The 13,013-nt window shown below is 38.6% G+C and overlaps 1 protein-coding gene across 3 annotated transcripts in view; it reads right to left on the bottom strand.

Annotated features, from left to right (window-relative positions):
- The window catches only part of SPAG9 (sperm associated antigen 9), a 108,326-nt gene that overhangs the window by 38,403 nt on the left and 56,910 nt on the right, over nt 1-13,013 (bottom strand). For all 3 annotated transcript variants that reach the window (XM_077834303.1, XM_077834301.1, XM_077834302.1), the window contains 3 exons: nt 5,885-6,095; nt 4,996-5,095; nt 3,815-3,936 (listed from right to left, as the gene is read on the bottom strand). In XM_077834303.1, coding sequence (XP_077690429.1) covers nt 3,815-3,936; nt 4,996-5,095; nt 5,885-6,095 — 433 coding nt within the window. The remainder of the gene's footprint in view (nt 1-3,814; nt 3,937-4,995; nt 5,096-5,884; nt 6,096-13,013) is intronic.

Below are 13,013 nucleotides of genomic sequence, written 5' to 3'. Positions count from 1 at the left end.
TTCATGGACAATTTTTTTTTTTAACCATTTACAATGCGCACATTCAATGAAGCGTTCTACAAAAGAGGTTATAGAGTATATTTTATGTTCAAAATATGCATTTTTAATACACACAGGACATGCTGAACAAGAAAGCTCAGAGATAGTGTGAAAGCCTTGAAGATCTCCCCAAAGCAGATGGTACCTTACCAAAGAAATTACGGTCTTTATAGCCCATGCATTCCATGTACAGCAAAAACAAGAACAAGAAACATTTAATGTAAGGAGTAGTATGAGCGAAAAGCAATAACAAATCAAGAGATTTGTAAGCTGTAAGAGTGAATTTAAAAAAGCCAGCACCGAAAATATGAAATGAAATGTTCTATCATTTGAAGCAGATTGATATGTAAGACAGACAGTAAAATAAATGAGTATCACCAAATGAGTTAGCCAGGTATAAACAAAGCTTTAAATGAACCAAAAGGTAATCTTCACTTCTGTGACACGCTTTAGAAGCATGGTATTTGGAACAAGTGCTAAACCGATCAATGCAAAATTTAGATGAAATAGTCGATTCTGAAAAAAATTCCAAGTTTTGAGTTTAAATGCTTTCAATTGTTTTATGCATCCATAAGGTTCATTCTTATTTCTAGGAAGTTCCTATACATCACTGTCTGCATGCTTATTATATTTTAAGTAGAATCTACTGTAGAATTTTAAGTACTGTTTTAATTTTTAAAATGAAACAGCAATAATAGTTGTAAGTCTTGTTCATCAAATTATTTTCAAGACAACCAAGCCCAGCATTATGTACACACTGATAATAGGAGCAATTATGGCAATTAGAGGTTAGCATTACACAGCAAAATAAAAAAATCTTAAGGAATTACCCTCATTGAAAGAACAGTGTGCATGTCTGGTTTTAACAAGTTCCCTAAACACAGAAATATCTTCCAAAACATTTGATAAAGCAAAAAGAAAAAAATTAAAAATGAACAAATCTTAATAGTAAAAAGTAACGTTTAAAATAGGCAAATTGAAGTTTATTTAATCTTGTGAGTGATTAGTGTATCATATTCCCCTAAAAGGGGAACACCAGGTCTCTTATAGGGCTCACTGGACTTTAGATTGAAAGTAGTAAGTTACCTTTATAATATACAGGTTATTTTATCACAGCTATTTTCACTTTGCCAACAGTTGTAGAAAACCAAGGATTGCAATCAGGAGGTTTTTGCTTGTTTGAAGAACAGCTTTGCCTTTTTTTATTATTAAAAACTGAATTATATATGAAGAACTATTTTAAAAGGGTACCTAGGATGATTTGCACTAAATGCAAATAACTGTTGGGATCCCTACATTGTCAAGAATGTGGATAAATCACAGCTGGAAAGCAAGGGCAAAAAAATGTTTCCAAGCAGAAAAAATGCAGATAATGTATTATATGAAAGCAGCAGCCAGGAATGCCTAACTGTAGAAGCAATAGTTTTCAAAGTATTTAAAAGCATACACACCAGAATATTCCCCTGGGTATGCAGCCCAAGAGAAAACAGATTATAGAATCCCGATTAACTAGGTTTTACAGAACTAGAAACTCAATGCTAACATTAATTTAGAATGGAATAATCCACTAAAAACACACTCAATACACTGTAAATAGATGTGGCTTGTGTGTGATGCAACAGTTATGAAAATGTATGCTTCTGAGACAAAAATATCCATGTGCTGTAATGCTACATAAATGAAACTACCAATATGATCATATCAAGTTCGTAGGTCAACACATATTTCCACATAACACATGAGAAGCCTAATTGCACATATTATAGGAATAGACTTAGTAAAAGAATTGTTCTCTAAACATAAGTAACAAAATAAACGTTGCCTAAATAATGAGAAGACTAAAAAGGGTTTTAATTTTTGCTCAAGGAAAATGGGGTGCCCAATACGGGGACAAGTCTGACAGATTTAAATAACTATTTTGTAAGATCTACTACTAGGAGTAGGCACTAAAAATTGCTGCTAATGGGCTATGAAACTTGATCTCAAGGACCCATTTTTGAATGCAGAATGTTAGTAGCAACTAAAAATGACCACTGTATGAGGACATGTGAAGTGAGTTATGGATGCCTACCAAAACTAGGAAGAGATGACCACAGAAAAGAACCACCACAACAGTTACCACCATTGCTTGTGGTCTCAGCAAGGAAGTCCCAAGTATGAGGAAAACAGAACTATTTTTCCCCTTAGTGGTGGTCTTTCCAGACTAGGGACAATGGCAGCTAACAATAGGTACACCCTGCATTGCTGCTGCCTATTCAAAATAAAATCTGTTCCAGTGCAACTCTGTATCCAGTTTTGCCCACTAAACAAGGAATACTCAGGGAAGTGCACAATGTGAATCACCAGAAATTCAGACTATACAAAAATACATTTGGTTCTTGCAAATTCTACACCATGCCTCCTTAGATAAGAAGTCTGAGAGTCAGACTGCTCTTAATGCTTTCTACACAGCTCATTTTCAGACTCAAAAATCAGCTGCTTCTAAGGGCTTGTCTACATTACTGCTTAAGTTGATGTAATTTACATTGCTCAGGGAAATGAAAAAACCACCCCTGAGCAACAATTTACATCTACTTAAAATGGTCTCTACACTGCGCTATGTTGGCAGGAGACATTCTCCTGCTGACATAGCTTCTGCCTCTCATTGACAGCGAATAATTATGTTGACAGAGTGCTCTCCCGTCGCCATAGTGTCTCTTCACCAGACACGCTGCAGCGGCACCGATTTAGCGCGGTAGTGAAGACAAGCCCTAAGATATGTTCTATAATATCTACTGCCATCTATTCAAAAAAATAAAGTGTGGATGCTGAAAAATGGCTCAGTTGTTTTGCCACAGCAAAAGTTTCATGGCACAGATGTCATTACTGAGTTGTTGCTTTTTGTTAAACACTGGGGGATGCTAAAGTGTTTCTAAATGGTTTGGTTCTCAATCACCACCAACTTGTTTCACAAACTCTTTCATAGGCAAAATTCCATATATGAATATAAAAAGCACAGTGAGGCCCAATTTGTTACCCAAAAGGTTTTACGCAATGTTAATTTGATTGTTCAAAACTGAGAAAGAATTGCTTTGTAAGAAACATATCCTAAATATATGAGGCAGTAGACACATTCTTGTGTCATACCATATACAGAGCAATTCAAATACCAAGCACTTGAAAGAATTTATGAAAGGCTGAATTTTAAAATGTGTGCTTTTAAAAAGTGTGCTATACCACAGGAAATTCACATTGAACTAAGAGATGGTTTCATTTATCAGTACAGGAAAACGGAGCCTTATTCAGCTTCAGGCAGCAGAGACTAGAAGAATTATCCTAAGTGAAGTGAATCAGGGTTTGAACAGTCACCAAGTTTACTATTACATTTGTAATCTTGACTCAGGACCTTAATGAAAATAGAATCTGTCTCCACTGAGTAATATCCAAATTAATCCACAAAAAATTGAGGCATCACAACAGAAGCTGAATAGGGCGGTAGAGGTTTAGCAAAACGTGGACAGACTGATTCCAATGTTCTTGTTCCTTTCTTGATACTGACAGAAGTCACTTGAACAAGAAAAACTTTCACACTTAAAGAAACCTAACCATGAAATAGCACACACATTTATTCTACTAACTTAACTGAACTTCAATACCCTTTCAAGGCCACTGAAATCGGAGCTTAATCCAATGAATCAGTGTATATTTCAGGAAATATATTTAAAAGGAGCTGCAATTACCAGAAATATGCTATAAAAACACTAGCATCATAATTTCTTCAACTAACTTGTCTTACCCAATAAATCTGCTCCTTCATCCACATCTCCAATTAGGCCAGAGCCAGCAGAGGACAGCTCTTCGAAGAGAGATTCTGTATTACGATCAAATGCTTTGTTCTCTATACCTTTGGTAGGAGTGCTAAGCAGCAGAATTGAAATTTTTAGAAGTCAGAAAACTGAACCAACTATCAGTCGAACATTTCACACAGTTGTACAGCAAAGGAAAAATGTGATTTTAGATGGCTGCTCTATGGTTTGGCTTATAGCTCATTCATTAACACAGAAATGAACTGAAAACCTTGCTGGACGTTTCTTAAGTACCAGTGTTGGAAGAGTGTACCCCATATGGGCCCTGAAGGGGATAATGTGAGCCAGAGAGACCTATTAACATACATGGCAGCACCTGGGAGAGACAAAGCCAGGAAGTTTGTAGCAGAAAGTGGGCTGCAGGGACAGAGTCTGCAGTCACTCCCTGCCTTTTCTATCCCCCAGAAAGTGGCCCAGGGAGGCAGCAAGGTGTCTGAGGGAATAGACCTTGGCTGCCAGCTACAGGGTCCCTGGACTACAACCGAAAGTAAAGAGGGGGCCTGCATTCCCCTACCAGCCACAAAGGAAGGTAGTGTGAAACCCCCAGAGATAAGGGATGTAAGGACCATGGAACCCAGGGACAGACAGAAGACCTGCTGTAAGGTCACTAGACCATAGCTGGGCTGGAGACAGTTACCCTGGAAGTGGTGGACTAAAGCATGACCTGGCCAGAGGGCCAAGTTGCAAGAAGAGAGACAACAGCACCAACAGAGCAACCTCAGCAGGTGATACCATAGGGGGAAAACAGCTGCTACACTACACTTGACCACAAGGAAGTGCTCATGCAGTGAGAAAACCCCTTTACAGTGCCTAAGTGGCTTACGAGACTAACAGCTTGTCCACAAAAACTTAGTACTCTCTGAAGTAAGCATACTATGGAACTTTTAGTGCATGATTGCAGGGGGGCTCAGGGCTCTGGACTGGGGGTGTAAGCAATAAAAACAAAACTTGCTGTTATAAGAATTCTTCAGGGAAGAAAAAAAGAGGTCATGGGAACTGATTGTGCAACATGTACTCTCAATCTGTTAAAACTCCAAAAAGTTCAAAATGAGTAACTGTGGTAACTTTTGAAACCCTAATCTGTGTACTCAAGTCACAGTATACAATTTACCTTGAACCTTTATATCCACTGAGGTCTTTATCCATATCGAGCTCTGGAGTGGACTCGATGATTGCCTGAACTTCAGATTTTTCTTCATTTTCATTAGCACCTGGGGGTGGAGGTGGGGAAGTAATATTAGTCACATACAAGAAAAGCTCTGTACATTATTGGCTTAAAGAGAGTCACATGCAGGGGTCCTCCTGACAAATTTCATATATTGTGGCAAAGCCTCTAAACTGTATAGAACTTGAGTTCATATACTGGTCATTCTATACTGGCCTCACATGTTTAAAAAGTGATGTCATTCATTAAAACAGAAGGACTAATGAACTAATTCTATTTCACTTTAATTTAAAATTCAATTTTACAATGCCCGGATTTCAGGTTCTTTCTGAAATGGTGCTGAACACACATTACTTGGCTCTGCTTGCTGCTAAATCAGGTTGAGCATTGCTTCAGCGACAACTCATTAGCAATAGGTAAAAAATTCATATTGTAAAGACAAAGCCTTAGACCATGCAATAGTCTCCCAAAGAAAGTGGTGGAAAAACCATTACCTCAAATATTTAAAACCAGACAGAACAAAGCAGTCAAAATATATTGTAAGGGAAACTCATGAAGGGAGATGGAATTAGCTCATTTAGTCTTTCTAGTTTTTTTAAATAACCCTGGAATGTAATTAATACACAGATATACTTCACATTCCATGGAAAATAAGGCGTGAACAGCCCAACAAGTAAGTAGTGATCCTCATTTCAACTTCACCAGTACTCTGCACTCCCAAAAGTATGAACACAAATACTTCTTTCCCTCCAGGCACCGTGGACTGACTTTGTACTGCATTGCATTGAATTGCCTATCAAGCACATCACATGCCTGAACTGTTACAGCAGCTTACCGATGGACACAGTTCTTGTTTCTTGAGCTACCTGCACTTCAATGTGCTTGCTTACATCTGATTTCTTGTTCAGTGCATCTGCACTCTTTGCAAGCTCTTCATTATCCTCTTTCAGGGGAGTTTCAGCAGATAACACAGGCACATCTGAAGCAGCTGTTGATGCTGGGGTAGTAGATTTTGAGCCTGCTTGACTAACATCAGAAAGTTCATCCTAAAATGGAAAGTTTTATTGTTTACACAATTGTCACAGGCATTAGTTTACACAAGGAGGATTCCAAATGAAGAAAAAGCATTAGTGCATGAACTTATTTCCCGTGCTCACTATGTTAATTTCATTCAAGTTAAAGCGCTAATTCAGATGTGGCAGAATATGCAGACTCTCATATGAATTTGAGCGATTAGATACATCTCGGTGATCTTAATATTTAGGGTTATGGTTTATATGTTTTAATAAGCAGAACACTAAAAACAACTTGGCTTGCATGGTCAAGAAATAGTCTCCAAAAGGTACTGAAGATGATCAACAATATGAATGGAACTTTATTTGAGCCTCCTTAGGCAACAAACTGCGTGTACCACTTCAAGAAAAAGCATTGAAAATGGATAATACCCTAATTTACAACGGTGATTGCTGAACATTAAGACAGACAAAAAATTAATATTAATATGTCTAAGGAAAGGAAATCAGTTTGATATGAAAACTAATCTGGTCAAGCTGGTTGCATGGAATCAATCATTTCTATTATTGCGTTTTCATTTACCAATTAAGTCCCCACACAGTAGTGTACTAAGGTGGCTAAATCCTACCTGGCAGAGTAAAAAGGACTACTTTGTTATAGGACTTCCCCTAATGAAAAGGCATGTTGAAGCCTTGTCTACATTGAGAACTTCAGGGAAACCTCCCACTGTTACAACTCCAGTGCAGCTCTACCAGTGCTAAGAATAACTAGCACTTTTGGACCCTGTCCAGCACAGCTCTACACAACAATGGTAAGGTTATCCATCACTAGTATACGCTACCATTCCCCTGCTAATTTCCCCACAATTCTCAGGGCAGACACTCTTCGGAGATTGCCTGCTAGACATACAGATTCTGAACAGCTAGAAAGGCACCCAGATTGAGTCGAGTCACCAAACAGACTAAGTATTCAGTTTTCTACAACGATATCCTGTAGGATTTGGAGCCAGAGATGAGATACTTAATTTACCCAACTTACTTTATATCATGCTTTATTTTCTTTACTAGGTCAAGAATATTTGCTTTTATTCAAGTTATGGGGAACTTTATGTGACAATTTGAATTGGGAATATTTGCTAGGTTTTTGTCTAAGCCATAAACCAACTTCTAACCTGAGAGAGGCAAGAATGAGAACTTAGTCAAAGAGGGTTGCAATTAACTTCTCCAAACAGTGCCAAAAGGGACCTTGGGGCAGTCTAGCGCTGATATAGCAAGAGCCAAACATGACAGTTCTAAGGCTTTTAACACTGAGTCTAAAGATAAAACATCCTGAGATTGATACATACAAAAAGTACATTGATTTAGAGATTACAGTTTAACCTTTCCAAGGCCTTCTGAAACAAAAAACTGGAAGAATCAAATAGCTGCAAGCAAGCTATTTAAAACATAGGAAATATGCCTAAAAGCAAAACACAGATTTGACCCTGGAAATGATTTTAGATCAAGACACCAAAACCAAAGTCAAGGTTGAAACAAAGTTTACATTTTATGAAGCACAAATTCACTGGCCTAAATCTGTATCTCTAGTGTCCCTTTTTTAAAAAACCACATTACGGAGAAATGGAATTGGATTATATTAAATGATCATTCAATTAAGAAGCAAATAAAAATGGGCATATATAAATGGACATGCAGCACTATCAAAAAATTTTCACCCATTCTTAACACACAAAGGAAGTTTAATTAGGATTTCAGTTTTAATATTCATATTTGTAATTTTTTGCAAGATGAGATTTTTAAATTATTATTAAAATAGGGAGAAGCCAAACAATGTGACTATTGCTGCTTACATGGGAATTTTACTGCTGAGGGAATTGAGGGAGAGGAAGACAGTCAAACAAAGCACCACTTTTGAAAAACAAAATATTACACACTTAGGGTACAGTATTTTTCAATGATACAAGAATCTTTGCAGTGCTCAGTATGTCACTTACCCAGTTTACAGACTTAAGGGAAATTACAAAAACAGAGGAAAATGTTACCAGTTTTTGAACATTAAATTATACAGACTGCACAGGATCCTCAAAAAAAAAAATCCGTATAGCTTCTAAAAAGTAGTAGATGGGCACTGTACATATATAGGAAATTTAAACTAGTGTTTTTTTTTTTGTTTGATCTCTTACTCACTAGTTACAAATTGGAAAGCCAAATATGATAGCAAGCAGAACATGTAGCTGCATTTTGAAAAAAGACCTTGGGAGGGATGGAGGAGAGATGGTGAGGAGGCTTCAATGCAAACCAACAATAAACAGTGCTGTACTTGCAAAAAACCTGAGCATTCTTCCCATCGCCATTTAATTTTCTGTACCAATACTTCATGTAACATCATCCATTGTTTGGCATGCCAATCCAATTCACTTTCTATTCAGAGTAACTGACTGCATGTGAATTTACTGATGAAATACATTCCTGCTAGAGTGTTCAGACATTTATTCTGAATTTTATTCTGTTGTCACTACAATATACGAAATAAACTGAAGAGGAAAACTGGTTTAATATACCAACTGTATTTATATGCAGAATTATTCAAAATGAAAAAAGTTATGTAAATAGAAATAAGGTCACTGCACAAAAACACGTAATATATACAAATAAGGGGTGATACTTCAAATGTAGCTCAAAACCCTTTGTGTATTCACACTGCTGAAATGTCTGATTTTCCTACAGACAGGGACTCCACTGTAATTCTTTGTAGTCTCCAAGAGGTTAACTAGGTGATCAACAACCTCCCCTTTCTTTTAAAGCACATTTTGGATCACAGCTAATAGTTAAACTATGAATCCAGATCTTATTACTATTACAGATTTTTATTACAGCTGCACCAAAAAGCCCTGCTCGGGATTGTGGCTCCATTTTGCTAAGCACTGTAAAAATACATATGACAGTCTCCGAGATGACAATCTAAGAAAAGTGGCCTACGAATGTGTGAGGGGGACTCCACTGAATACGTTTAAAATATATACTTTAATACCTATGTACATATGCACATGGTCCCCGAGAATTATAATATAAAGTACCTACTATCCCCATTACCCCTGAAGACATCACCTAAAGGTAAACCCTAGTGATATTTCTGAAGTTTCAGAGTAACAGCCGTGTTAGTCTGTATTCGCAAAAAGAAAAGGAGTACTTGTGGCACCTTAGAGACTAACCAATTTATTTGAGCATGAGCTTTCAATTTTGATATAAAAATGGAGCTGGCTCTGAAAAAAGCAATTAACACTGAATTTAAAATACCACCACAAGGCTGCCATCTTCCACGTCAAGAGTGCCTCTCTATCACAACTGATCTTCCCAGTTTATGAAACAGTCACTGTGATCCAAGAAGATAAGAATTGCCACTTCGTAGCAAATTTGACAAATGGTCAAATCTATTCTAGTATTCCATCTCGCACTGTTGCCAGTACCAGATACTTCAGAAAAAGACAAGTTCTCCATGATGGGCAATTAATGCAGTATCACGCACTGGGAAAATATTTCCTCTTAACTCCAGGCAGTCAGTGACTGGCTTATGTCCTGAAGCAAAAGGATCAATATCCCTATAATATTTAAGTAATGTAATTGCAGATAGTTTCATTAACCATACGTTTAATTGTTCTTTGCCTCCATTTCTTGTGACAATGAGTTCCAAAGACTGTATTGTGTTAAAAGTTTCCTTTTTAAATTTGTCATTTTAACTTTGTTACGGCTGAGTTGGAACAAAGTGGCATAGCTAGAGGTCTACTGTGTCACAATACCCACAAGTCATTTACATGTATATATCGACTAGCCCCGAATGGGTTCAAATTAATAGTTTATCTGTCCATTGTGGACAAACTCTACCCCAGTGTCCCCAACCTTTGTGGGAAGAGCATATTGCTATTCCCAGAAGACTGTGGCGGGTGCCAGACACCTGGCCGCTGAGAAACGGCAACACGTCTTGGCGGCATTTCAGTGGGCGGTTCTCCGGCGGCCGCACTCGGCAGCACTGTGTCCTGTGGGCGCACAAAAATGCCCCGGCGGGTGCCATGGTGTCCGCGGGTATCCTGTTGGGGATCACTGCTCTACCCTAACTATGTTTAAAATGTTCTTTCGAGATCCCTAACTAGTCTAGCAAATAGTTTTAACACTATCTTGTTTGTTCCTGCCACAAATTTGCTTGCTTGAGCAGGTTCAGGAAACAGTTTTAGCCTCAGTTTAGACTGGACCATTGTATACAGGACTTTTCATACTGAGGACCCTTGGGCTCACAGGTATTTGGGCTTAGGGTCTCCACCTGGATGCTGCTCATTCAATCTTTTTAGTCTTTCAAACACAAATGATGGGTGCTGTATAATAAATATACTTTCAGGTGTGCACTTTCAGGTGTGCATCTAGATTTGTCTAACTCAATGCATCTCAAACATGAAGGCAACACACCTCTCCCCCACACCCCACATCTCATTTATGAAATGTACATATTTTATTTAGAAACTACTGTGCAATCAATACTCTGGGCTCCCTCTCATCCTTTTGACTTGACACTTTAGAAAAACATTCAATAACCAGAATGGCTGCACAGCCTTCAGAACAGCAGACCTCCAAATACAGAGTTTTTCACATGAGTAACAAGGCTTAAGAAAATGATCCAGAATTTATTAGCCTGGGGACCAAAACTGCTATTCAAGGTGAAATATACCTGTACTGCCATGTTCTGAAACCAATCTCCCCCCCACCCCCGCATTCAAAGGAATAAACAATTGTATATTCGATAAGATGTTCTGCATTTATCTGTAGTATACATCAAATAGGAACATAACATTCTGTATGTAACTTACTATGCCTCTTGATTTTGTTTTATCTTATTTCCTTCACTCCCACTTCCTTAGTTTCTTACTACAGACTAAAGCTGCTCCTGCATTTGCCACATGTTATTTCTACTTCTCTCCCGCATATATCCTTTTTGCTTCCCTAACACTGCTTTCTGCTAGGTCACCTGTATTTTCCATCCCATTTCCACCCCCTGCTCCTCCAAAAATGCTGACTTTGGCTCTTAATTTATTCCTCCGCTCTCTCTGGCACCAACCCTCACCTGCAGAAACACACCACACCCAGCCTTGCCCATCATCCATCCCTTCATACATAAGGCTTGAAAAGTTTATTCCACCCAATAACCAGAAGTCTAAACTAGATCATTTAATTAGATGAAGGGCCTCATTGTCTAGGGGCAACATCCCGTGACGAAGCCAACCTCTGCACCACTTTGTGCTTTGTATTCCTACTAGGGTGCTCTCCTTGAATCCTGCTCAGAGGTTCCATCCTTTATGGCCTCCACTTAGTAAGTGTGAAATCTGAAGCCTTCCCACCTTCCAGCAGCCAGGGGTTTAAGAGGGAGTTCTCTTTCCCCAATCCTAATCCAGAACCTCTAGACTATCGCAAGGGGAGGACATTCCCTACAACAACCTTTTTATAAAGCTCTCCTTTAACCTGCCTCTGCTGCTGCTTACAGCTGTCCCCCAGCCAGCAGCAGGAATCTGACCTGATGCACAGTGTCCTTAACAAAAAGAAAAGGAGTACTTGTGGCACCTTAGAGACTAACCAATTTATTTGAGCATGAGCTTTCGTGAGCTACAGCTCACTTCATCAGATGCATACCGTGGAAACTGCAGCAGACTTTATATATACACAGATAATATGAAACAATACCTCCTCCCACCCCACTGTCCTGCTGGTAATAGCTTATCTAAAGTAATCATCAGGTTAGGCCATTTCCAGCACAAATCCAGGTTTTCTCACCCTCCACCCCCCCACACAGATTCACTCTCCTGCTGGTGATAGCCCATCCAAAGTGACAACTCTTTACACAATGTGCATGATAATCAATTTACCAGCAGGAGAGTGAGTTTGTGTGTGTATGGGGGTGGGTTTTTGGAGGGGGGTGAGGGAGTGAGAGAACCTGGATTTGTGCAGGAAATGGCCTAACTTGATTATCATGCACATTGTGTAAAGAGTTGTCACTTTGGATGGGCTATCACCAGCAGGAGAGTGAATTTGTGTGGGGGGGGTGGAGGGTGAGAAAACCTGGATCTGTGCTGGAAATGGCCTAACCTGATGATTACTTTAGATAAGCTATTACCAGGAGGACAGTGGGGTGGGAGGAGGTATTGTTTCATATTCTCTGTGTATATATAAAGTCTGCTGCAGTTTCCACGGTATGCATCTGATGAAGTGAGCTGTAGCTCACGAAAGCTCATGCTCAAATAAATTGGTTAGTCTCTAAGGTGCCACAAGTACTCCTTTTCTTTTTGCGAATACAGACTAACATGGCTGTTACTCTGAAAAGTGTCCTTAACAGCAGCAGTAAAATTGACTAGAGGCTTGTTAATTTCACTCTGCAGTTGAGCTCTACCAGCAGCAAAGATGCTGGTGCTGTCTGAGGATTTAGACAGGCAACAGTGCATGAGTTTGTACTCTATTGTTTGGAAGGGGTTCTCTGCAATCATAAGTGAAAAGCAAATCTTACCGTAAATGCATAAATTAATGGTATTTACCCCAGATCAAGTTCCTAGTCATATGAATTTTTCAAGCCCTAATGATTAATTTAGTACTTTTAGGTCCTGCCCCATCAATGATATCAAGCCTCATCTTACCATATTCTTTACTAAATACAGAGTTCACTGTACTGAGTTACATATGTAATACCAAATTTATATTAGCTGTAAAGTGTCAGATTTTGAACATCTGAAACAACCTGCTGTTAATAAAGTCTCCAATTGTTTGGAAGTGTCAGAATTGCTTGCATTGTCTCCATATACCAATATCCTTAATCACAAATTTAAAAGTGACCAAGATGGGAAGAGTGAATATTTGTTAATCTCACAGTGAGTCAACTGGAGACTATAACACAGCATGTGTAACACCTGACTATTGGAC

Source organism: Eretmochelys imbricata, chromosome 14 (assembly GCF_965152235.1).
Source record: "Eretmochelys imbricata isolate rEreImb1 chromosome 14, rEreImb1.hap1, whole genome shotgun sequence".
Taxonomy (NCBI): domain Eukaryota; kingdom Metazoa; phylum Chordata; order Testudines; family Cheloniidae; genus Eretmochelys; species Eretmochelys imbricata.
Note: the sequence above shows the minus strand (reverse complement) of the source record. Positions and strands in the feature narration are given on the sequence as shown.